We start from the raw sequence: 27,928 nt of genomic DNA on the forward strand, positions 1-27,928 counted from the left end.
CTTTTCATTAGCAACTAGAGAGTTTTCCAGACCATAACTTGTGAACATGTATTGTAATTCTCATTCAAAACCACTGTGGCTTCCAGCTGTCTTCCAAGCACATTTAAAGTAGTTTTTTTATTATAAAGTTCAAGCTGAAACAATTCTGTATAACTATTGGATATTTCCATTTGTAGCCTGATTTTGGTCCTGCCTTCAAATCTCCTTCATATAATACAAATGTAATAAATTAAAGCTAGGTATCCTGTTTATGGCAGGGAAGTCACATTATGACCAGTTTTTCTTCTTTGTCCTCTACTCAAGATGCATGCCAAAGTCAGAGAATGAAGAGTTATATGAAAGTATTATCACGCTTTTCTAAGTGGACTAGCTTTAAACATCAAATTGCTTTGTTCCAGAGGCCATGATAAGTATGGTTTGATTAAATTGCCTGGATTAAATAGTTAAAAAGGGAGTTACAGTGGGGATAGAACTAGAGAAAGGGAATTAAGCATTAAGATTCCTTTCTCCTATGATGGGCAAATTCTTCTCTCCAACCTGTTCAGATCAGTAAAATAAAGATAATGCCTCTAAAATCAGTTCTGCTGAAACACATCTTTCACCAATAATACCCCACCTCTGTTACACTTTCAAATATAATGAACTAATCAGTTCAACTGACTATCTGCACACTCTGTTTCCCTTGTTCACTATCTCTACCCAGGTGAGAGTCAAAGAACAGCTACCTTCTGACAGCACTTGTGTCTATGTGTGTACATGTGCCTTTAAGTCACCTTTCCACATATAGTGACTCCACGCATTTCATAGGATTTTCTTAGGCACTTGCTCATGCTCACCACTGAATATGGTAAGGGCAGCTCAATCACAAGGAGCCAGGGCAGTAAGATACCTGCAACCCAAATTTTCCAGACCCCTCCAGTTCAAATATTTCCATTTTGTCTTATTATTTTTGTGAATTAATTCACAGTTCACTTGCTTTACACAGAATATCCCAAGTTTAGTTTTAGAATGGAAAAGGAATAATACAGAGAAAATCTGTGCTTGTAGAGCCACTACCAAGTAATTTGGATAGTAATAAAGTAGAGAAATGAATGGATTGACTTGAAAAAGGTTCTTAACATGGATAGGTTCAGCTATTTGCCTATAGATTTTACAGATTTTTTTTGTATCAGGAACAACTTGAGAAACTGCAAGTCATTTGTGTTGTGAGAGAACTGGCCATCTGCAAGGACGTTGGCCAGGAGATGCCCAGATTTTTTTTATGTTTTACCATCCTTGTGGGAGGCTTCTCTCATGTCCCCGCAGGAGGAGCTGGAGTTACATTATAGTGTATAGTATTTATACTATACTATACTTTATAATTCATTTTAGCTGTAACTATAGTGAAAGTGGGGATGCACACACATATCCTGTATGTATCTGTGTAGTACGTTTTGCTGAAACAAGGGGGGGGGGGATTCTTATGGGCTTTAACTTTTTTGCACAGACCAGAGTCACTGAATCCAGTGCTTAATAACAATGAGTAGTAAGTAGAAATAGATTTGCATTAGCAGAAGAAGATTGCATTGCATTATGCTTTTCTAATTAGTATGTACCTGTAAACATCTGTTCAGCATATTGCAGGGCTGATTAACCACAAGAGTCTTTTTTCAGTTCGGTTATATTTGTATAATTGGATTAGCTCATTTCAGTGTGCACTATCAGTTGGTGGTGCTGGGATGGTGGAGTAATCTGGCAAAAGACTGCTTGACCATACACTTTGATAGTATTTTGAAACTGTTGCTTCTCTAACTTTTATGGTTTATCTCCTCTCAGCTTTCACAACTTATCGTGAATGCAGGGGGAGTTGCTGCTGTCATTGACTGTGTTGGCTGCTGCAAAGGAAATATTAGACTCCCAGGGATTATGATGCTGGGCTATGTGGCAGCTCATTCGGAGAACCTTGCCATGGCAGTGATAATCTCCAAGGTCAGTTCTTAGTCCCTGATAGTGGCAGTCAGCATGATATTCTGATAAGATTGGGCCAGTGCACATGACGTGAAGAAAATGGACCGGGAGACACGTTTCTTCCTCTCTTACAATGTTACAATTCAGTTCAATTCCACTTAAGTTTCATTATAGATTTGTTATAGATAAAATGGCATACTACTTTACACAGGATAGCCAGTATGGTGTAGTGGTTTAAGCATTGGATTGCTATTCTAGAGACCAGTGTTTGAATCCCTACTCAGTCATGGAAACTCTCTGTGTAACCTTGGGCAAGTCACACTCTCTCAGCCTCAGAGGAAGACAATGGCAAATTTTATCTGAACAAATCTTGTTCAGGTTTACTTGAAGGCACAAAGCAACAAGAGCTACTAGTAGCTACTAATCTGTATGACTGTCTGCTCCAGAAGCAGAGTTGGTATCTCTCTCTGTAGTAGTTGTTACAGAATAGGATACATTTACATTCATAACCTGCTGGTAGGCTTCCTAAGGAGCCTCCGGTGGCGCAGTGGGTTAAAGCACTGAGCTGCTGAGCTTGTTGATCGAAAGGTCGCAGGTTCGATTCCGGGGAGCGGCGTGAGCTTCTGCTGTCAGCACTAGCTTCTGCCAACCTAGCAGTTCAAAAACATGCAAATGGGAGTAGATCAATAGGTACCGCTCCGGCGGGAAGGTAACGGCGCTCCATGCAGTCATGCCAGCCACATGACCTTGGAGGTGTCTATGGACAACACTGGCTCTTCGGCTTAGAAATGGAGCACCACACCCCAGAGACAGACATGACTGGACTTAATGTCAGGGGACTACCTCTACCTTTACCTTAGGCTTCCCATAGGCAATTGGTGAGCCACTGTATGCAAAAATAAATTAATTAATAAATAAAATGTTAAACTAGATAAGATTTTGGTTGGATCCAGCATGGCTGTTCCTACTTTGCTGTGGCTGTTGTGTATTAAAGAAACATGACAACACTTGCTAAAGACAGAATAAATGTCTGTTTATGAGAAAAATTGTTTGTGACATGACTAAAAGACCCATGTGTAAACACCCCCTCTCCCATGAAGCTTATGCATGCTCCTAGGACGTATCTCTCAGGCTACGTTGCAGACAGAGTGAATGATTGAGATTGCCTTTTCTGTGTCAGGATAATAAGGCAATAGCAGGTGGGAGGGAAAATGTGCATTGTCTTGAGCTTCTTGAAGAAAAGGCAGGATATAAATAAAAAATAAATCACTTTCGCCAACACCTCAGCCACATATAGTGAGGGTACAGGAGGAGACATTTTGGGTGGCTGCCCCCAGCCTGTAGAATTCCTTCCCACAGGCAGCTAGGCTAGCATTCTCTCTGTTCTATTCCACTTGCAGGCAGAGGCTGCTTTGGCTATTAACTGGTTGCTGCAGAAGGGCCTTTTAATGGGGAGTGCTGTATTTTTATCTACATGTTATGTCTTAAATGCTTTTAAACTGTTCTAAATTACGACTCTTTTAATAGGATAGTTAATTTAATTGCCTGTTAACTTGTTTGGGTTTAAAACACACACACACACACACAATTGCGATTAGCTTACAGCCATATTTTGTTTAATCCTGTTGTGAGTTGCCTTAGGTCCTTTGTGAAAAAATGTTAGCAAATCAATTAACAAACAAAAAACAAATAGAAAATATACCATTCTCACAGTAAAACATGTTGAACTTTCATCAAAGATCATCAAGCAAATGTCTTGGAAAAAGAAATATTTCACCCTTCTCAGGCAGAAGTCAGAGGTGGAACACATGATTTTATGCAGAAGGTTCCAAGTTCAATTTCTGGTTTGTCCAGATAGGACTAGGAAACTGTCCTGCCTGAAAGATTTTGCCAGTTGGTGCTGACAGGATTTAACTAGATAGACCAATAGAGTATTGGCCAGCTTTTACATTCTCATTCATTGCATCATCTAAAGATAATTAGGTACCAACATTGAAGTTTTTGTAGGATCTCTCTTTCAAAATAGTGGGCTTGGGATTGTACCTGTTAATAAAAGTACTTAAATGGGCAGTTGTTCCCTTAAGTTAGAATACTCTTGCAGCAGAATAGAAGTGAGGGAAAAGCAGCATGTACCATGCCTGATTTGTTGGTAACATTGTTTTTTAAAATATTTTGATGAGATAATTCTAGAGAATTCCATGGGTGTGGGAATGGAGGGAAGAGGGTCCCAGTTTGGATTTCTTCCATCCAGTTTATACCTCTGACCCTAGCTGTGGTTGGTGAGTGATCAGTTATGTGGCCCATCGGATTGCTCAAAATTTCTTTTTAAAGAATTTATTTTATATATAAAATTTTAAATTTAGATATCATTAATTTCTATAGTGATCATATAGGGAAAACCCTTAAATGCAATCCAGACAAACATACCTCTAGACAACTGATCTGAGAAGAAGAGTAAAGCACATGTTTAAATTTTCTTGATAGCTCTGGAATCAGTGGGACCCAAAAATGTTTACACAAGGCTGTGTTTTGCCCTTTGTTTATTAAGTACTCTCCATTATTCCAGCCCTCTATAAATTCCGCAGATATACCAGTGATCTACTTCTCAGGGTTTTTTGGAGGACAAAAATGATTCTGAAGGAAATTGCATGTCAACAATATGACTGGTTCCAGGGCGGATTTTTTGTGTTTCCAAAACAAAAATACCATGACTATATTAAATTGTACTCCAAAACCTGAGTTATGAGCCTGCTCATTGTGCCTGGAATGTGGTGGAATAGAAGAGTCTTGGGGTTGTTGCCTTTTTCAAAAAGGTTATGGATTAGTTTGCTAGCAGAGTTTTGCATTTTCATGAGATGCTAATTGAGCTGTGTTTTTCCAAATAGCAGAGAGGAAACTGGCAAATGGCGTCTTAGAATAAATATTTGATTTCTCTGCTTTAATTGTCTTTAAAATGAGAATTTATAAAATGGGCATCTTTTATTATGTCAGCATGCCTGCTTTGCTTCTGCTGTAGTACACTTAAGACAAAACGTTTATATGTTATAGAAAACAAAAGACAACATTTACACTCTGTCCTGTTATGATAAAAGACTTGCAATTTTGAAACCCCATTAAATGTGCATGCCACGGGAATCAAATTATCTCTTAAAACACAGGATATACTTTAGTTTTCTTGCATTGGTTTATTTGAAATGGGCAGACTGTTAAGCAAGCTTTTGTGTCTGAGATTTCCCACCCTGCAATGGGTTCTGCTAGATAACCTGACAGTGAGAGGGGAAATCTAATATTTCAATGCCTTGTGTGCAGTATAAGTATTAATGGTGTGCACTCTCTCTCTCATTTTCTCTCTTTAAATGTATCAAATGGTTCTTGGTGGGTAGTAGAATCTATTGATTTTTGTGTGTGTGTGCAAAGTATTCTAATTATAAAATTGTCAGGACTAAAAGGCAATCTGACTGATGAAAGTTCCAATCTACATCTGTAAGGGTCAGTGCCCACATGAATAATAACTTGTTAGTTGTGTTTAGATTTATTGTTTGCAGTGAACAAAGAAAAAAAGGAACATAAATATAAAAAGATTCCTGCTGGGGTGGGGGATGGGGAAAGGGGAGCAACCCCCCTCTTCCATGCTTTGTGGCTGCACCCCATCCATTCATTCCAGTGGGCTTTGCGTGGGAGGCTGAAGTCTTATTGAAATGAATGGGAGGAGCGCAGATGCAGTGTTTGGTTATATTCCAGAAAACCTGGGAAGGAAACCTGAAACTCTGGTATTTCAGTGCTTTATAAAAACAGCAGCTTTGCTTTTCTGTTTGCAACCTGAATTGTGGCACCTGCTCCCTGAATCCATTTGAAAGCAATAAATGTGTCAGCTCCCACTGACCTTATCTCAGGGAAATTGGCAGAGTTAATGTTCTTCTGATGCTTATATTCATAGTATTCTCAAATGATTTTTACAGGCTGAATAGGTGTCAGTATTCTCATAGCCACGTTGAGTTAAGAATCTCTATATGTATATCTATGTGTATATATGTATGTACATACACAGAATGAGTTGTTTTTATAACCCCCCCCCCCAACTCGTGTCCCCAGTAATCTCTTCAAGGTTCTCCGAAACCTGTCCTGGATTCATAACAATGTGTGCTTTTGATTAATACTGCAGGGGGTTCCACAACTAGCGGTTTGCTTGTCTGAAGAGCCAGAAGATCATATAAAGGCAGCGGCTGCATGGTCCTTGGGACAGATTGGGAGACACACTCCGGAACATGCTCGGGCGGTTGCGGTAGCAAATGTGTTACCCGTGTTGCTTTCTCTCTATATGGCAAGTGAGAGTGCAGAAGATCTTCAAGTCAAAGTAAGCCAATTTATTTTTTCAAGTAACAGCAATAACTTATTCCTAGAAGTGATCAAACTAGTTCTGATCCATGCCAATGCATAAAGCATTGCCCAGTTAAAGAAGCATACGAGGGTGAAGTGGAGAAGAGAACCATGTTTATTGCTTTCAGCTCATTGGGAGAAAGGCAGATATACATGTAGCTACTAAATGAGCATTTAAAGATGAAATATGATGTAGGATTTCTGAAAGATTGAAGCAGTTCTGTAGATCTATAGCAGAGATGGGCAAACTTTGCCCCTCCAGGTGTTTTGGACTTCAATTCCCACAATTGTGGGAGCTGAAGTCCAAAACATTTAGAGGGCTGAAGTTTGCCCATACCTGATCTATAGGCAGTCCTTGAACTATCTTGGCCCAAGCTCAGATAATGCAAGGAGTCAAAAACTGGAGGGCAAAGAGGTTTGGCCCTGTCTCAAAATTTGTTGTAAACAGCTGATTTGTGGTATTCAGAATGTCCAACTGAGACTGCACATATGAGAACCTAACTGGCAAACTGGGTTACATGTTGAATCTGTACATGCACTTCTACAACTAGGCCCAGGAATGTATGTCTGTGGCTCTGAGCTTGGATTGAAGCAAGTGTGTCCTCTGAATGTATAACTTTCCCGACTTTCAATCTGGAATGGTACAACCCATCTTGCTATCTTAAGATGGTGCCACCTCCTTCTTTTCCTTCAGTAGACAAAGCCAATGCTGGTGCAGCCAGGGAAGAAGCAGTATGGAAGTGGCTCCCCCAAGTGTTTCAGTAAGTATCAAATAGGCCCCTATTCCAAGGAAAACAAAGTTGAGATCAGAGTATTCATATTTACCTTTCTGCTTCACATCATATGACATAATATTGTTTGAATCATAACATGTTTGGGGGCCTCTTTAGATTTTTGCTTTCTTTTGAGAATAGCAAGTGGCATGTAATTTTTGTGCTTTCTCTGTGTAGGTCTCTTTCCAGATTTTTTTTTAAAACTCCAGTTTCTAGGAGAACATAGTTTTCCAGATGGTTGTCCCTCTAAAGCAAGTATGTGGTATGAGTGGCTCTTCACACATACCACATGTTTTATGTTCTCTTAGTTGGATTGAGACTGCCACCATCCCTCACTGTTCGCTATGCTGTCTTGGACTGATGAAAGCTGCAGTCTAATAATACTTGAAGGGCCACACATTCCCACACTCTGATCTAAGGGGTTCATTACCATCGCTCAAAAACAGGAGTCATAATTAAAGCCATATGTTAGAGGGAGAAATCTCTTTCTATACCAGGGGCTGTTTGTTACAAAGTTAGGGCTGTGCCCTTGTACTTAACTCAGTTGGCATAGATTGGGTTTTCTTGTTGGATAGCTATCATTGTTAGCATGTGATGCTGCTGGAGGCAGTATCAGTAGAGGAAGAGCTAGTCCTCATAGTATAGATGTGGTGCTGTCATCTGTTTGTTCACACTATTAGAAATGAGAGCAGTTCCATTCAGCTCTTCTGTTGCCCGACTGGGAATAAAAGGAGGATGCCTGTGTGGGTGGGGTTGTCACTGAAGGGACTACACCAAAGGGGGTTCACCTCTTTAGGGGAGCCACTTCAGAGGTGGCATGAGGGCAAGGGCCAGTCCCTTTGCTTAGCAGACCTCAAGTCTATTACCTTTCTTTTAATACCTGCCTGCCTGCCTGATTTTTATTTGTCATCTGGTCGCTTGCCCCGTACAGGAAGGATATATTTTTCTAAGGAGGGAGGGAGCTCCCGGATTTGTGGGGCAGCCATTGAAGTCATACAGGGCAGGAGGAGATGCAGAAGGGGGAGGCGGTTTCAGTACCAACAATATGGGGAGTGCAATCGAGTGCTTATTGCCTCCAGACTGTTTCCAATATCTAATAGTCAACCAAGGTGACAGTCCCCCCAGGTTGGAAATCCTGCTGTTGAATGCCAGCTCAGTAAATGGAAAAATAAGTGCCATTCAGGATTTGATTCTGAATGAGCATGCTGACCTGGTTTGGTATCACAGAGACCCTGCTGGATGAGACTGGGGGGGGGGGGTAATCTCTCTCAGTTCTGTCCACCAAGATTCTCTGTGTAGTAGCAGGCAAGGTCTTGGGGGCAGGGAGGTGGAGTTGCAGTGGTCTATCATGATTTCATCCTCCTGACCATGTTCCCCATCCCACAGACAATAGTGTTCGAGTGTATTTACCTGAAGGTGGGAAACTGGGACAGAATAAGATTATGTTGATGTACTGCCTACCCTTCTGCTCCACAGTCTCCCTTCCTGAGCTAGCCAGGGGGGTCTTGGGGTTGGCGTTGGAGCCTCAGTGGCTCATAATGCTGGGAAACTTTAACATCCATGCTTAGAATGCCCTCTTGGCTCAGGACTTCATGGCCTTCATAACAACCATGGGCCTTTTCCAAGTGGTATCTGGTCCTGCTCATGCTGGACACACTTTTTGGACCATGCTTTCTGTGCAGGATGGAGTGATGGTGATTGTGGTGTGGCCGAACTTGTCACATTTCTGTTGTCATGGACCGATCACTACCTGGTCAGGTTTAGACTTGCTGGAACTTTAAACCTCCACATCGGTGCAGGACTGATTTAGATAATCCTCCCCAGGAGACATTTATCCAGATGGATTTCTGACGGCTCTTGGGGATTTTCCTGTCACCTTGGCAGGCAATTCTGTTGAAGCTTTGACTGACCTCTAGAATGGGGAAATGGCCAGGACGATGGACACAATCGTTCCTGAACATCCTTTTTCATGGAGCAGAGCCAAACCAGCTCCTTGGTTTTCCAAGGAGTTGGTGGTGATGAGGCAAGTGAGATGGAGACTAGAGTGATGTTGGCGGAGAACTTGAAGTGAATCTAACTGAGCATGGGCTAGGCTAGAGCATATTTGAAAGCCTACTCTGTGGCAATGGAGGCAGCAATGCCTCCATTGGGTATTTGTTGTAATGTTTACTCATGTTTTAGTTAACTATGTCTTATTGGATTGTTTTTTTTAATCACAGTTCTTAATTCCTCTCATAAGCTCACTGTTATTACTGTTGCTTTATTGTGTATTGTTTTGATATGTTGTACTCACCCGAGGCATTGAATGCTTGCCTTTTGTGTGTGCAACCTGCCCAGAGTCCCTTTGGGGAGAGAGGGCAGTCTAGAAACAATGTTTTATTATTATTATTAGCAGAGAAATCGTTCATTGCTGCCACCATTGCATCTGCAAAGAACCATCCTTTTGAGTAGTTAGAGGGTTATTACATATTGGTCATCAAGGAGAAATCCCTGATCGTTCAGCAGCTCACTGTAAAAATTTCCATGGCACTTCGCTCAGATCCACTTTGACTTATATGCAGTTATTGACACAGTTCCAATGGATGTAACTCTGGCTCCTACTTCTTGGCAGGGGGTTGGCCTGGATAGCCCATGAGGTCTCTTCCAACTCTATGATTCTGTGATCCTGCTTGTCCAGTGTTGAGGGATACCTTTAAATTTATGCAGCCTTAGGATGTGGACTGGATCCTTGGAGAGGTGGGAGCTACCACATCTATTCTAGATCCTTGCCCTTCCTGGCTGATCAAACAGGCCAGAGGGGAACTAGTGGAGTGGGTGAAGGTGGTGGTTAATGCCTCCTTGGAACAAGGCAAAATTTCAACTTACCTAAATGAGGCAGTTGTGACATATTTTAAAAAATCATCCCATAGTGGACAACTATCGGCCAGTGTCCAACCTCCCCTTTTTGAGCAAGGTTATGTAGTGTGTGGTGGCATCCCAACTCCAGGGATTTCCGGATGAAATGGTTTATCTAGATCCATTTCAATCTGGTTTCAGACCTGGCTATGGAACAGAGACAGCGTTGATCACCTTGGTAGATGACCTACACAGAGAGCTGGACTTAACCATGATATACCTCTGGGTTGTCTCGCTTTGATAGGACTGGGAGGCACAGTTTTAAAGTGGCTCTGGTCCTTCCTGGAGGGCTGTACTCAGAAACCTAAGACCCGAGACCTTCTGGTTGCAAAACATCACATACTTAGCTAAAGAGAAACTTTCTCACCCTGTCTGGATAAATACAGCTTAAATGCATCCTTACATTTTATGGGTCATCTGTTTTAGCCTTTTTAGTGTTCTTAGTTATTTATTGGAATTTTATCTTGTTTCCCTCCCTAAAACCTAATCCAAAACTGCCTACAGTAGCACTGGAAAAAATTAAAATCGTATGTGTACTTAAAATAAAATTTACTGTGGGTAACGTTTGTGTACTTTGGGCAGCAAAAAAAATATGGGTCTCTGGAGAGATAGTTGAACCAGCGAAATCTTGCAGGAGGTATGGTCTTCTATGGGGGAGTGTGTCTATTCCCAATTTATATATTCTAAGTGATAGAGGCCTCCATGAGTTGGGTTTAACATAAAGTAGATTGAAAATTCATACATACCTGGATGATTTTTTTGAATCATAGAATGATAGAGCTGGAAAAGACCACCTGGGTCATCCAGCCCAGCCCCCTCTCATGGAGGAAAGGAACAAAGTTCCCCTACAGATGGCCTGTTTTAAAACTTCCAAGGAAGGAGCTTCCACCAAACTTCAAGGCAGAGTTCCACTGCTGAACACTTTTTTACAGTCAGGAAGTTCTCACTAATGTTCAGGTGAAATCTCCTTTCCAGTAACTTGAACCCATTGCTTAGAGTCCTAGTTTCCAGGGCAGCAGAAAACAAGCCTGCATCCTCTTCCTTATGACATCATTTCACATATTTTCTATGGCTGTCATGTCTCCTCTTAACCTTCTCTTCTGCAGGATAAACATACCCTGCAATTTAACACACTTCTCATAGGGCATGCTCTCCAGATCTTTGATCCTTTTAGTTGCCCTCCTCTGGACACCTTCCAGCTTGTCAATATCTCTTTTAAACTATGGTGCCCAGAACTGGACACAGTATTCTAGGTGAGGTCTAACCAAAGAAGAATAGAGAAGCACCATGCCTTCCCTCAATCCAGACTAGACTTCTTTTGATGAAGCCCAAAATGCCATTGACTTTTTAGCTGCTGCATCACACTGTTGGCTCATGTTCAACTTGTTCACAAAGACTCCATGATCTTTTTGACATGGAATGTTGTCGAGCCAGATATCACCCATTCTGTATCTTTGCATTTCATTTTTCTGCCTAAATGTAGTATCTTACATTTGTCCCTGTTGAAATTTTGTTAGTTTTGACTCAGCTCTCTAATATGTTAAGGTCATTTTGAATTCTGATCCTGTCCTCTTCAGTATTAGCTATCCCTCCTAATTTGGTGTGATCTGCAAACTTGATAAACATTCCCTCTAAACCTTCATCCAAGTCATTAAAGATATTGAACAGTACAGGGCCCAGGGTCGAACCCTGTGGCACTCCACTAATAACCTCTTTCCAGGATGAAGTGGAACTATGTATTCCTGGAGTTTGAGATACAAATGAAGGATGAAACTGAGGCTCCTTCCACACAGCTGAATAAAATCCCACATTTTCTGCTTTGAACTGGAATATATGGTAGTGTGGACTCAGATAACCCAGTTCAAAGCAGATATTGTGGAATTTTCTGCCTTGGTATTCTGGCTTATATGGCTGTGTGGAAGGGCCTTAGAGAAGTCACACATGCATTCTAGACTTTAGGAGAGCAGATTTCAGGAAAATTAAGGAATACTGAGTGTGATTCCATGGACAGGAATAGTAAAAGAGAAGGGAATTCATGCTGGATATCTCTTAAAAAGAGAGGGTACAATTGCAATAATGCCAGCAAGGAGAAAAAATAGCAGAAGTGTAAAACAATCCGATTGGATGTGCAAAGAATTCTTAACTAAGCTAAGATTTAAAAGAGATATACACAATAAATGGAAAAGGGGGGAAATAATCAAAGAGGAATTTAATCAAATAATCAACATATGTAAGGAAAAGGGTTGTAAGGCTAAGACGCAAAATGAGCTCAGGCTTGCTAGAGAGATTAAAAACAATAAAAAGAAACAGTTCTTTGGATATGTCAATAGAAAAAGGAAGAAAAAGGAAACATTAAGGCCTCTGCATGGAGAAGGTGGTGAAATGGTAACAGGAGATAGGGAAAAGGAAGAGCTGCTCAACATGTTCTTTGCCTCAGTCTTCTCCCAAAAAGAAGATCAAGAGGGATTTCTTTTAAACAATAACAGCCAAAAATATAATACTCTACTCCTTTCTAAATTGGATTGCTGAAACTGAAAAACACTGGGGTACTCAGATCAATTGCTAGGGCTCAGAATTCTAGTTCTGTATGAACGATCTTATATATCTCACAGTCCTTGTAAGTACAAAGTGTATATTGCAGCCACTAAATACAAAATACCCTACCCAATTCCTAATTAATTAATTTCTCTTTTTACTGTCCTTTATGTTCTGTAACTCCCTTTCCAGAAGGATTAGAATGGCACCTTTCAGTTTTGGCAGGCCTTTGAAAACTGTGTACAAAGCCATTTGAAGTGCTAGACTTTCTACCTGCTATTTCGCTTTTCCTATTTTTCAATAATTACACCTGTTTTAAAAAGAAATGTAATCCTTTTTTAACTTTTATATTTTGTGAATTTTAAGTATGTCCTATTTATCTGTTATAAGCCATCTGGAACCACCAAGTGGGTGAAAGGTGGGATATAAATAAATATAATGATGCTGCTTCTGATGAATAGGATTGACTGTCCCTCAGTCTGTCAGCCAAGGACAGCATTTTGGTTTAACCAAGTGGCAAAGGTTTGGGAACCATACAAAGAACTTAAAGCGCTCAGCCGTGGGTAGCTCAGTTCTGTTTCCTTTTAAACCCTTTGAATGGGAAGCTGGATACAAGCTGTTCGTCATTGTAACATTTCAGTCCATTTGCAACATTAATGCAGAGGATAGAATATCATGTCATTATCTAATTACATTTGAACTTGGTAGAGCTCAGGTGGTCACAAGGGAAGTTACCCCTGCAGGGCTCAGAAGCTCTGTTTTGGACTAATGAAAGCCTTTGCAGAAACTGTCTGATTTTTTTTCCAGACATTTCCAGAACGGTTTCCAGGCCTTTTTAGAGTTCTGTTGCATAAACCAAACGACAGTACAGGAGGGAAAAATCTCAGCCTCTATGTCAGATACCAGATACTATAAGATAATATCTGTAGCAACCAGTGTTTACAATATTGGTATTAATCTAAACCCTGCCCTTCCAAAGCAGAGCCCTATTGGAACTTAGCTTTTGGACAGCAAGGCTGTAATCCTCCTGAACTATCAAAATTTACTCTTGGGTGCATTTCACTGTTTCTCAGCTGAACCTATTTTCAGCTGAGATGATAAAATGTGGAAAATTATACATGCTATCTTCAACTCACTCGACAAAAGGTAAGATATAAATGTAGCAATAGTACATGTCCTTCTATTTATGTAACATATCTTTTTATTTCATTTTGTTTGTCTTTATTGCAATAACAAAGCATGACTTGTACATGGTTATGGGAATTAAAACAAAAATCATTATGCTCACAGTCAGCCTTTCACAACCTTCCTGTCTTTTATAACAAATTAAACTTGGGTTTCCAGAGAATTTTTTCAAAATTGCTAATATTCATTAAAGAGATATGAAGATGCCTACAGTTTTTGCATTGCTGAAATAATCCAGTCTTAATTTTATAAATAGGTTTAGAGTGATTATGTTATCCAATACCTTACAGAAAATATTTTATATTTTGATAGACAAAGAAGGCTTTGAAAAACATCTTACAGAAGTGCACTCATCTGCCAGCACTTGAACCTTTGCTCCACGATGCTCCTCCTAACATCCTGAAACACGTAGTAGGCCAGTTCAGTAAGGTAAGTGGCCGTTTGTTTGTTACTGGGCTGTGTGCTTGGCCAATGTTTCTGAAACCCAGGGTCACTTGCCTGACATATCACCAGAATCAGGGAAGAAAGCAGCTGTCTCACACTAGAAAGAAAAATGCTGCATAGTTTGGTCTTATTTATTACAACACTTGGGGAAGTAAACTGCCAATTTGTGCTGCTGTTTTCTTTCTACATCAGGTTTCTTCTTTATGGTGTTTGTGAATACAGACAAATTGCTCTAACTGTGCATCAACGTCAGATTTTGGTGGTAACCCCACCCACTTCTCCCCAGGGCATAAAAGGTGCTCTGGCCAGTGGCTCCCCAGTTCCTCTTTTCCGCTGCTGCATTTTCTTTGGAAGCTTTGCTCTTTGTTGGGATGTTTACCACAAGATTCAAACGCTGCATGACTTGCTCCACAGAAATCCCCGACTCTGGCAGACACTATGCTGCCTTCTCTGCCTTGGAGAAGGCCACATTGCCAGAAAATGCCAGCACTACCAGGCATTTACCTTGCAGGCTAGGAAGACCAGAAAAGGGAGGCTTTACTCCCTATTGTATCAGCAGGATCTGACACCATCTGTTTCCAAGACACGTTCCATTATGCCCTCCCAGATGTCAACATCTTAGAGAACATCGAAGACATCTTCAAAGAAGACTTTGGCATCGAAGCCTCAAGCCTCAAAGAGATCGACCCCATCAATAGTTGCATTGACATTGGACTCAATTACATTGGTACGATTGACATATTCGATCATGGACACACCCACCATCTTCATCATCGATGATCGTTTTTAAGAAGTCTCATGAAGAAGCTAGGAGGGCAGTGGCAACAGGTCAGATACCGGCAAAGACGTCGATCCCGCCTACATCGGGAAAATCCCTAGACACAGAACTGCAAAAGAATAGATTCTCCAATAAAAGGAGACTTCAGCAGTCTTCCTTGTTGGCCTCATCAAGAGCAGATCCAGAGACCTCACTGGAACAGTCTTCATGTTGCTCATCACCATTGCTGCTGCCTGAGCAACCCCCTAGTTCACCATGAGGCTTCATGGTGGACCCATTTTTGAAGGGCAAGCTTCAGGGCTCCCCTCAGAGGTCCACAAATATGGTCCAGATAAAACCTCCCTGTCTACCTGTCTGCCTATCTTTCTACCTATCTGCCCCAAAATGCCCTAAGCTACATGGTGAGCATTTTTATCATGTTTTGGCCCCTTTGCCCTTTTATGTCCAGAAGAAGATTTCATTACAACCAGAAACCTTTTATGTCCAGAAGAAGATTTCATTACAACCTGTAGAGTTTAGAAATTTACTTTTTAAGAAGGATCGATTATGGGTGGCTTTTAGCCTTTCATATATTCATCCTCCTCACTTCAGGTTGTTCTTGTTTGCTCTTTGGTGAAAAAGGCTTTTCCATCCAAAGTGTTAGATAGGATGAGAAAACCCTGATGTGCAGAGCTCAGCCTATGCTGAATTGTCTTTCTGATGAATACTACAGGTTTGTGTCATGCTCAGTAGACCCTAAAACAATCACAAAAAGACAAGGTTAAGGAAAGGGTAACCTTTGAGCTTTTAAGGTTTGGGGGGAGCTATGTCATAAATCTTGTCAAGTAGAAAAGCTGATGTGGAATACATGCTAAGCACACCAATATGGTTTGGAATAGGCAAGACTCCACTCAAATTATGAAATTTATTTTTTAGAGCTATTTGATCCTAAGGCGGGATTCCATCTAAAGCACAGGTGATGGTCCAGAGATCCTGTTGTGGCCTGGCTTTGGAATGTCCTTCTAGAAAAGGACTATTTACCAAAATAAGGGTTTGGTAGCCATAGCTTAGCATTTTATTCTTGCTGAAAACAAGCATTTTGAAGGATTCAGAGGCTGTTGTTCCAGGAGCTTCACTGGACCTCGGCCAAAGAGACACTTTAATGTCAAGGTAGCAGCTTTAATGTTATTGAGAGAATGTGGTCACTATCCCTAATGCTGAATAGAAAGAAAGGTATTGGTAATTCAGATGTGTATGTTGTCCACTTTGATTTTATATGCACACTACAAAGTGTTTTATACCTACTTTGTAAAAATACCTTTCGTAAAGCCTTTTCTTCAGGTTTTTCAGGCTTGATCCAAAAATATGTTTTTCTTTCCAAATTGCTTTTTTTATTGTATTGTGCTCCTTTTTCAGTTCATCCAAATGAAGTAGAATATGTTATCAGATCATACCTAGTGTGGTGTTGTGAATCTTTAAGGATTATTTAATTTCTTATGATATGATTTCTATTTCATAGGTTCTGCCACATGATTCCAAAGCTAGACGCCTTTTTGTAACAAGTGGTGGACTTAAAAAAGTGCAGGAGATAAAAGCAGAGGCTGGGTCCCTGCTTCAAGAATACATCAACACAATTAACAATTGTTATCCTGAAGAAATAGTCAGGTGAGAAAATCATCGTAGTGTTTTATTCATTTTCATTTTGTAAATATTTTCTGCCATTAATTCTCCCGCACCAGGTGCTTCAGTAAGTCACAGTCCCCGGAGCTGCAGCTTTCTTTTTGAACCTCCACCCTACCCTCAAAGCTTGGAATTTTTTTTTATGTGCCTCATTCTTCATTTCGTCTTTCAAAATAGTTACTCTGTCTTTGTTTTCCTATGGCATGTTCAGTCCTTATTGGGCTATTTGGGAGTGTTTCACCTACTTCTTAATTTTTATTCTAATTGTTTTGTTTTGTATTTTATGAAATTCTAGGGTACCCGCTCCAAAAAGTTCTGATGATAGGTTTTTCTTATATATAGGTGGTTTTGTTTGGCTACAGTATAATGCAAAACTTTATTACGGTCACTGACCAGCACAAAGCGGGACACAAGTGCCCTGGGAAGGGGAAACACAGCTCCCTAGTGAGGCAGTTATTAAAAAACAGATTAGAAAACAGTTTAAAATCACAGTTTAAAAACACAGGTCAATGTAACAGGTATGTTTGGCTACATAAGCATGCTGTTTGCTACATAAGCATTATTACTATTATTATGTTTATTTTTTTCTCTCCACAAGGAGACTAAAAGTGGTTTCCATTAAAAGCATTTCAATACAATTTAAAATCCACAAATATATAAGCATTAAAACAGGAGTTTACATTTTAAAAATGAATTAAAATCCTTAAAACATATTCAAAACTAAACTCCTCAGCACCCCCTGACTTGATCTTTAAAATCTTCTTTAAAAGCCTGTCTGAATAAAACGTTTTTAGCCTGCCACTGGAAGGATAGTAGGGAGGGGGCCATTCTGGCTTCCCTGGGAAGAAGGAAGCTCCACAGTCGAGGGGCAGCCACTGAGAAGGACCCCCACTCCTCTTGTTCCCACCAACCGAGAAGTGATGGAGGTGGGCCCAAGAGAAGGGCCTCTTCTGAAGATCTCAGTGCTGAGGCAGATTTGTACAAAGAGATGTGGTCAGCCAGATAGCCTGGACCTGAGCTGTCTAAGATTTTAAAGGTCATAATCAGCCCTTTGAATTGTGGGGAACCTGGTCAGGGGGGTGGAATCACAATAGACCATTACAATTCTACCTCCCTGCCCTCAGGTTTTATCTGCTGCTATACAGAAAAACCTGTCGGGCAGAGCTAAGAGAGATTACACCCCCCCCCCCCCCCAGTTTCATCTAGCTAGGTCTCTGTGATACAAACCATCCAGAATCAAGTCGTGAATTGCAGTTGTTTTTCTATTTACTTACCTGGCATCCAGTAACAGCATTTTCAACCAAGGGGTACTGTCACCCTGGGTATCCAGGCTGATATAGGAGACAGTTTGGGGGCAATAAGCACACTATTTTGTTTTCCATTTTGTTGGTACTGAGGTTGTCTCCTCTTTCAAATTCCCCTCCTGCCCTGTATGACTCCAATGGCTGTCCCACAAATCTGGGAGCTTCCTCACTCCTCTAGAAAACACATCCTTTCTATATGGGACAGGCTAACAGTTGACAGATAAAAAACCTTGTATAAAATCAGGCAGGCAGATGTTAGAAACAAACTAATAGGCGTGAGGTAAGTTAAGCAAAGGGACAGGCCCTCCTAAAGATTGGGCCCAAGTCTCCTCTAATGTTCTCACTATCCTCCCCACAACTCTGTAGTTCTGCATAATTTAATTGGCTTTCAAGAAATGGTACAAAAGGAGAGTTAAGAAGCAGGCTGTCCCTCTGCTAGGCCACTGCATTATCCATAATGCTCAGATGCTGTGCAATTCTACTCCCTCTGCTGGTTGTCTGCATTTTTCGTAAAGTCAGTCGCATGCTGTGGCTCAGACCTCCTGGAATTGAAAGAGCTTCACTTGTGAAGTGAATGAACTAAAATGACCTGAAAATATCCCACAAAGGCTGTCTTGGATTTCTGCTGCCAAAACTGAAAATACAGATTAAACAATGTCATGGATATTTTGTTATTTGGGCCTAGTAGGCAGATCATTTTGTTTGGAACAATTAATTTTTGAGGCATGAAACATTAGCTAGATTATGTTTTTTAAGCATACAGTCTGATTTTATCTATCTTTTCATCTGAAGTAATTCTGGTAACATCAGTGGGAATAACTCCTCCTATAGTGTCCATCAGAGAACCTTTGTGTGAGGAAACACAGACAATCAAATTGCTGGTAGAATGGATAAAAGTGTGCAAGTTCATTGTTTACATACTACCCGCATGTTAATGGAGTAGCATTTCTGATATTTCAGAGTCCACATACCTCTGCATTACCAGATGTGGGTCTGATGAAAGTTTACCTTGTTTGTTTACATTTCTTATTGCTTTTTGTTTCACTTAAAAGTCTGTTCTTCATTTCTTCCATTTACAAAAGCTTTTTTGTTTATCGTGAAAAGACAATGATCATGTGGCGTGAAACACTGAGAAACTGGTTTCCTCTGTAGCCTTTCCTCTACAGTTCCTTGCTGTCTGTTGATTTTTGTTTTAAATGCCACATGCTGCTTTTAAATCTGACCTTTGGGCTGGGATCTGAGGGAAGCTAAGACACGTTTTATACTTTGATTGCCTGCCCAAGCGGGAATAGTTAGACAGCAGTAAATTCTTCCAAGTGAAATCTTTAAGGGAACCGAGCAACATTAAGCAAATTCTCTAGGGAGGGGTCTTTGGAAACTTGTGTTTTTCTTTGTCATTTATAAGCAAAGCAGTATGGAAGAAGAGATGAAATTTCAGGTTTCACTGAGAGTGGAAGAGACCAACAACCATAGCAAGGGTCAATGGCTCTTGGATATAAATTCAAGATTAAACGACAAAGCAGTTCACTTTTTAAATAAAATTATGATGATTATTATGGGAATACTTCACAATCATCTGGAACATATGTGGATATATAATCACATCTGCCCTCCCAAGAAGCTATCCTTTGGAGGAGAATGGGCTTTTTTCATAGATCTGTAATAAGCATCCAGCAGAGTTGGGGATTGGAGTAGGATTCATATCCTTCAGTCACCAGCGACAGATTTGAACAGTGAGATCTACACCATAGATAGCATAAAATATGGTGAAGGTGCAAAGTTAATGTTTGATTAATATTTAGGCCAATCCCTGAGATAATTTAACCAGGCACATTTTCATTAGGGGAAATCTGCAGTATGAAACCAATGGTCTAGCCTGGTGGTAATGGCGCTGATAATGGTAATTCCTCTCCACCCCATCTTCCATTTCCAAGTCCAGTTTAAGAGGGATATCTGGTCTATGAACAGCAAATCTGAGAAAAATGTCATTTTTACTTTGATATGTAGCTGGGGCAAGTCTGTTTAGAATGTCTTAGAAAAGGATTGGATTTATATTCAGATGAAACCTATTGAAATTTATTTATTATTATTTATTTCGAGGTTTTATATACCGACCCTCTCACCTTCAAAGAGGGATTCGGACCGGTTCACAACATGTGTTAACATACAAAGAATATACAATAACAACACAATGCCACTTCATAACACGATTAAAATATCAGCACTATACACATTAAAACATTATCATCACAGTTAAAAGAGCCAAATCGTCCGACACCATCACAATCCCATTCATCATCCTCCTTTCATGTGGGCAAAGAATTAAATCAGTTGTCAAATGCCGCGTTCCACAACCAGGTCTTCGTTAGTTTCCTGAACGTCATGAGGGAGGGGGTAGTTCTGATCTCTAATGGCAGGGAGTTCCAAAGTCGAGAGGCCACCATCGAGAAGGCCCTGTCCCTCGTCCCCACCAGCCGTGCTTGTGCAGGTGGAGGGACCGAGAGCAGGGCCCCTCCATACGATCTTAGTGGTCTTGATGGTTCGTAGGGGAGAATACGTTCGGAGAGGTAAACAGGGCCGAAGTCGTTTATCAAGTCGAAATCAATGTAACCTCAGGTAGTTATGACTAATTTAAATCCCTTTGATTTCAATGGGTCTAATTAGAGAAAAATCCAGGTCTAGATATTGTTAATTTCTTTAAAAAGAAGAATGTATGTGTTGATGCATACCAAGGAATAATTTGGCAGTAAATTATTTTTATCCCCATAATGCGCCATATTTTAAGCAAAGAAACACCAGTTTAGAGAGTTAGGGATTAATCAAAATATACACATAAAGTCTGGGCCCGAAAGTCTTTTCATTGTCATACCTCCCTTTATATTCTAGTCCCAAATCCTATTTTGTTCTCCTTTAAGGGCAAACAGTCACAAGACAGCTGGAAATTATTCCTAACAGCCAAAGGCCTAAAGCCATTGTTAGACCAACTAAACCAATTGAATCAGGGAACTTACTTAAGGACTGTATTGCTTTACCAAATTTCCATTGATTTTAATGGGTCTACTCATGGTGGGGAACTAATAGTTGGATTCAGGCCTAAGTTGGTAAGTTGCAGAAGCTATTGTAAAGATATCACTTAGGAAGAGTGGATGAAAAACTGTTTTCGTCCCGTAAAACTAGATTAATTAGATGTGCAACAAATGTGAAAAAGATTCAAGAGAGATAAAATGATGTGTATGTGCAGTGTATAGTTAAACTATGGGTTTTACTGCTCCAAGATGTTATGGTCAATAGTTTAGGTTTCCATAAAACTGGGATGGGCAATGTCCAAAGCCTTGAGTGCATACCCTCCACCTGTCTGGTTTGACAAGCACAGCCCTAGTTTATTCTCTGTTCTCCCGCTTTCTCAATACCTGTTAAAATATCCCAGATTCTCTGTCTTCCTCCCAGTTTCCCCTCAATATATACATTCCTGGTTTTTTCTGCTTATAAGTCATCTCATGTTTGCTTCTTTATTGATAACATTTGCTTCAATTGCTCAGTCGCACCGTATATGTGTCCTGGTTTTTGCAGTTGAAATCTTGGAGGGTGTTTTGTTGCTGTTCATGCTCTGAGATCTTAGAGGGTCCTGCCTTACCTCTCAGCTACCAGCCCATTTGGTGATTCCAAATGGCCATAGCACCCTCTGTGGGGCACAATGAGGCATTTGGCCTCATTAAATGTGAGAAAATATTGGCCTATTCTCAAAACCCAAAGATGGCCATCCAGTCTTTATGTAAAAACCACCAATGAAGAAAAGCTCAACTTCCTCCAAAGCAGTTCATTCCACTGCTGAATGGTTGTTACTGCCAGGAATGCTTAATTTTAATCTACTTTCTTGTAATTTCAATTATTGGTTCATAGCCTACATCTTGCAGAAGGGAAGCAACTTGTTTTATCTTCTTCATGGTAGCTCTTCATTTAATTTAACTAAAGATTTGCCTTTATGGGGAGGGCAGATGTGAAACAACGGTTTCATACAAAATTAGAATATCATCTTTGTACAGAATGAAGAACACTTAATTTTACTGATTTCCTTCAACATGTTTAAGTGTGCTTTAGTCAGATTTTAGATTTGTATTTAAAACACATTGTTTTTTTAATCAAGACATCCTTGTTTTTCTTTCAGATATTATTCCCCTGGATATTCTGAAGCACTTCTGGAAAGGGTAGAAAATTATCAACCTGTTCTTTAAACTTTTCCGTATTTTTGACAGAAAATAATGACTTATCTGTAACAAGAAAATATACTTTGGAAAGTTCTACTATGGGAGATATTTAGCCCTCTCTTCTTTTACCAATGATTTAGGACAATAGGTGGATATACCTTTCTTTCTTTAAACCACAGTTTGATTTTTAGAAGTTCAAGCTTAACAAGAAAGCCTGTCTGAGTTTCTCAAGCGCTGAAGACCTAAGAACAGAAGGTCCAACACTTTTTCTGAATATGCCTCTGGTCTTTAGAGCCTAATCAGGTCCTTAAAACAAAAGATTAAGTATGTTAATATGTGAAGGAATTGTAACACCCTCCACCAAGTCCTGGAGTTCTACATTCTTTGTTTGTGGCAGTGGTCTGCATGGGAATTTCATTTGCAGGTTTGTATCAGCCAACGTTCAAATGGTCTCCATATGAATAAACAAGTGACAAACTACACTTTGATTTCTTGCCTTTCTATCACTTCAGCCCTTGAATGGTTGATCTTAACATGCAGGTTTTTAATTTCATATACCTGCAACCTCAGGAGGACAGTTTTCTGAGTTTGCAAACTATTTTTTAAAGGTGTGTAGGCGTCACTGAATGATGGTATGAGTTATATAGGTATTCATTGCATATCAGTAATCCTATTTTGTGGTATTTTTCACTTACCTCAGCCTTTTATTGTAAGACTTTAGAGAAAACAAAATATAACAAAAGCAATACCTTTATTAGCCAATGAAAATGCACAAAATGCATCATGCTAACTTTCAAAGCTCCATTGGTATCTTCATCAAGCAAAAGATGTTACAGGTGAAGAAAAATGACAATGGTGAAGTCACAGGCCATATTTTATATCACATGTTGTTTTTGTTGTAATTAAGTTGGCCTGGAGAGATCTCAATGCAGGCAGAAGCCATGCCCCCTTCTTGGCCATGTACAGACTGAGAAAAAGTACAATAAAACTTACTCCATTAGCAACTGTTACGCAGCTTTTCTTGAGAACCAGGTTGTATTTGTGCTTTGTGAATTCACGGGCCCCTTGCTAGGAAAAAACAACAAAAAGTGTTGTGGCATTTTAAAGGGGAATACATGCTATTTAGAATAGACCTATTTTATCAGATGGACGAACTCTTGTCTTAGCTGGCAGATTTATATGCACGGAGGGTGGGTGGGTGGATCATAATTAATGGAAGCATTTAGTAGGCTTATATGTAGACAGAATCCAAAGTGAAACAGCTTTGGAGACTGAAACAGTAAAGAGGTTCAGTTTTGTCTCTTATGCCATTCTATCACATGTGTTAAATTAGTTCATGGCTGTCATACCACTTGACTATTTGTTTATTGCCATAGCTATGGCAATGGTCAGTATGTATCTTTTAATATATTTCATTTGCCTCCAAACTCACAAGTTACCATCCCTCACCTAATCATTTGTTTCTTCCTGGTTAATAGAACTTATATTCCAGCCTTTGAAATCATTGAAAGCCAATAAGTTCCTGTTGGCTGGGAAGGCTGGGAAGAGTGATGTCTCATTCATTCCAGAAACTAGATTGGAGATGTTTTCTTTTTTCTTCCTTCTGAAATTTGTTTCTGTGATGTTGTTCTTCTAGTGCAGTGGTTCTCAACCTGTGGGTCCCCAGTGTTTTGGTCTACAACTCCCAGAAATCCCAGCCAGTTTACCACATGTTAGAATTTCTGGGATTTGAAGGCTAAAACATCTGGGGATCCTCAGGTTGAGAACCACTTTGGCTTTCTTATATACTTTTGTCAAAGTAATTTCAGTGACCTAAACCAAGCTGTATTTGATTAGTTTTTCAACACAATGAACCCGAATAAAGCCAGCCATCTTGTTAAAGGAGTAAAAATACAGCTATGTGCCTCAGCTAAAGCAGAGCTTTCCACCTACTTGTTTCTGAAATTGCTGATTCTTCAAGACATCTAAACATCATTCAGATTTTGGACACATGTTTCTGTTTTTTGAATACGTGGAACTTTTTAAAAGCTGCTTTTAAAACAATTTTTGAAAAGCTGGCGATAATATACATTTTAAACACAGGCTGTTAGGCAATTCTGGTCTCCAGAAATATGCGTGTTACAACTTGCTTTGTAGGAATTCTGTCAACATAAGCCATACTACAAATGTGGCTTTTTGGAAGGGATGGAGTAGAGAACCACTGGGTGGCACATTGTCAGGATTTGGACAGCCTGCTGATCCTCTGGAATGCAGCCAAATGAGAGGAGACTCCATGCTGCTGTCAAGCAATAGAACAGCTGTTGTTGCTGCTGTTAGTCTGTTGGCTCCATAAGGACATGACAAACCTCACAGAAGTAGAGAGAGATGTCTAATTCATGTTAACACCAATCACATCGACCCTAAAGACTTGGCAGCTTTTAAGAAGAAGGGGAAGATATTCCATTCTTATTACCCACTAGGCAAACTGCTGGCCTCAAACCAGTCCTTGTGGTCTTAATAGTTTGAGAAAGATGGAAAGAATCTGCCTTCAAGTTATTGTCGAAGTCTTTCATTGCCAGAATCACTGGATTGTTGTAGGTTTTTTTGGGCTGTATGGCCATGTTCTAGAGGCATTCTCTCCTGATGTTTCGCCTGCATCTATGGCAAGCATCCTCAGAGGTAGTGACCTCAGCTTCTGCCAACCTAGCAGTTCGAAAACATGCAAATGTGAGTAGATCAATAGGTACTGTTTCAGCAGGAAGGTAAGAGCATTCCATGCAGTCTTGTTGGCACATGACCTACCAGGTGTCTATGGACAACGCTGGCTCTTCAGCTTAGAAACGGAGATGAGCACTGTGAGGAAGTGTTATTTTACAGCCACCAATTAGGAACCGTTTGTAAATGGGCCACCTCTTAATGAGGGTTTATTAACTTGATAGCGTATTGCTTTAGTCTTTCATATATGCAGGCCGTCTTGACTTGGAAGAAAATTGTATCGGAGGCAACGTTTTAGAAAAAATAGTAACAAGTTTATTGGAATGTAGAAGTATGATGGATTCAATGTTACTTAACTCTGAGAGGCACAAATCTTCATAGGTTACATTTATAACGTTTCTTGGATAACTCTGGGAAGGGCTCTTCCCTTCCAGATTTCAAACAGTTTCTTTAAAAAGATGTTACTTTCTTTACAGATTAGTTCAGGCACACGCTTTTTCTTGCTTTATGATGTTTCTGTTATAATCAAGATACTTTTTTCCTTTCTTTCCTCAACAACCGTTCTTTTAACATAAATAAGTCACCTGACTTATCTAAACTCTATTGCCTCAAAGCCAAACCCTGATTCTTAATATCAAAGAATCAGTCTTCCCCTATAGTTCTCTAACTATAGGATTCCTGCTGGTTTTCCACACACCACAGGATCAACCACCTCTGTAGTTCACCGACCACAGATTGACAGTTAAAAATGGCTGCTCTGCCAAGTGGCAGTTGGCTCCACCCCCATCTCCATGGCAACTCAACTCAAAGCAAGCTAAGCCGGTTACCACCCCCCAATATAAGGCAATACTACATACTTACCATTACTAACCCTTATCTAAAACAATACATAACTGCAGGAATAAAAAATGTACACATCATCACAAGCACCATCCCCCCAGAGTCGGGAACAGCTAGACTTAATGTCAAGGGGAAAGTTTTACCTTCACTTACCTAAAAGGGAGGATGCTAAAGTCTATAATAATTACAGGATGATGAGATCAAAAATCAGTTTCCTGTAAAATAATACATGGCAGATGAAAAAGCAGAAGTTACAAAATTAGGAATCAGAAGAGGAATCAGAAGAAATCCACAAGTTATTGGAGAGAAATATGACATGAATGTGGATATAGGTATTTGCTTTGTTGATTAGGAGGAAAAATTTATATAATTGGTACTTTATAACAATTGGCAACAAAATCTACTGAAAGCTGAAAAACCCATTAACAGAAGACCTAGAAATATATGAAGGATTGCAGTGAGAATGCAGAGTCTCACCATTCATTTTAAATTCATACACCAGGAACATCTTTAGAGATGGCTTCCAGATTCACACAACAGCATCAATGGACAGGTTCTCAATAACATCTGATACACCAATGATTCAATATTATTGGCTGATAATTTAGATGATCTACAAAGATTAATCCATTCTATGAAATAAGGAACGAATGCTGTCTAAAAATAATTGTTTAGAAAAACAAGTTGATGATAATTAGCAATCAAAAGTCAAATTGCCCAAGAAAAAGGAGTTAAAGACCCAATATGAAAGTGTGTTGATAATTACAAATATCTTGGGATTTGTTTGAATGAATTGTGAGATTTTAGTAATCCATTTAAAGGTTAGAACAAAGGTGCTGTAGAATTTCTGTTGTCCTAATGGCTTGAGTTAACCCTTAGAGCTAACAACCAACATATGATTAGGCAAGACTATCAAACAAAAGACCTTTTTTTGCAACTCAAACCAAGAACTGGGCTCATTTTCTTCCCCAAACATATTCCAGTTCTTTAGATAAATCTATTGTTTTACTCTTTTGCCAAGCAAACAGAACTAATACACAACACAGCAATCATCTAATTGATATTCACATTAACCCAAATTATAGGGCTCACTGCCATTTGAGACTTGTTTTCCCCAACGCCAATATTATTTATGTATTGTTTAGAAGACAAATACGCAACTATTAATTTTATAGAATAGGGCAGCCTCATTAAGTGTTATGTAAACTGTGTTGCTTTTTATATACATTTGAGAATCCCTTAATATGTACAAGCCAACAGATTTAATCCAGTTATTTTAAAAAGTGAACTAAAAGCATTGCTCTTTTGACAAATATAACTATGACCAAATGGATTTATTATACAAAGTACTAAAGCACTTTCTGTCTCTTGACGAGAAGGTAAAGCTACTGTGTTATAAATTCTTGTCTGATGTAATTTCCATTGATGTTCTGAAATCAAACATTGACATTGCATGCCTCTACATTGTAGAGTTAATGCAGTTTGACATAACTTTAAGTGCTGTGGCTCAATCACGAGGGTTGTAGTTTGCTGAGGCACCAGTACTCTTTGGCAGAGAAGGCTAAAGATCTTAAAAATTGCATCATGAGCCATGTTAGCAAAAGTGTTGTTAATGTTGAAAGTGTTGTTAAAACGGCCGTAATTCTACAGTGTACATGTACCTTCAGTTAGTTCTTGAGCATAGGCTACTCTGCGCATGCATACAGACATACGGACAGTCAACTCCCCACATTCACTGGGGCACATGATCCCCAAAAGTAGAAAAACCATGAATATAAAAAACTTTACCTGACAAAATGCCCCAATAGGATATGTATGTATGTATGTATACACACACACACACACACACACACACAAATCCTAGTGTATATATCTCAATTGTGATTTACGTTTGCAATACTCCATTTCAGTTGGTTCTATAGAACACAGGAAGAGGTACATGGGGGAATTGTGGACTGCCCCTTAAAAGTATGTGGCCTCTTACCCTTAACAGTCCAGCCCTACAGTAATTCATAGCTGTTTTCAATAGTCTACACCAATTTAGCTGCAGCAATGTTGTAGTTAACATTGGCAAGCAAGCGCTTCCATCCTCTTAGGCTGCCTGTCCGCTGCAATCCCATTATATATGGTTGGTTAGTTCCATATGGCTGGCATGTAGGATTCTGCTGATACAGATTTACAAGCATTTTCAATATGTTGAGTAGGTCACAATTTTCCCCAACTACATTGCATATACGCTGTAAAGTCACCTGTTACCTTGCCATTTACCTTAAAATAAGAACTATATAAGCT

At 39.8% G+C, this 27,928-nt stretch overlaps 1 protein-coding gene across 1 annotated transcript in view; it reads left to right on the forward strand.

Moving 5' to 3' along the window:
• Positions 1-22,584, forward strand: part of SPAG6 (sperm associated antigen 6) — a 53,478-nt gene extending 30,894 nt beyond the window's left edge. The window contains exons 7-11 of the mRNA XM_060782387.2: positions 1,816-1,968; positions 6,110-6,301; positions 14,025-14,141; positions 16,433-16,578; positions 22,063-22,584. Coding sequence (XP_060638370.1) covers positions 1,816-1,968; positions 6,110-6,301; positions 14,025-14,141; positions 16,433-16,578; positions 22,063-22,129 — 675 coding nt within the window. The 3' untranslated portion in view covers positions 22,130-22,584. The remainder of the gene's footprint in view (positions 1-1,815; positions 1,969-6,109; positions 6,302-14,024; positions 14,142-16,432; positions 16,579-22,062) is intronic.
• Positions 22,585-27,928: the final 5,344 nt, after the last annotated feature.

The sequence above is a fragment of the Anolis sagrei genome, chromosome 6 (genome assembly GCF_037176765.1).
Source record: "Anolis sagrei isolate rAnoSag1 chromosome 6, rAnoSag1.mat, whole genome shotgun sequence".
Lineage (NCBI taxonomy): Eukaryota > Metazoa > Chordata > Lepidosauria > Squamata > Dactyloidae > Anolis > Anolis sagrei.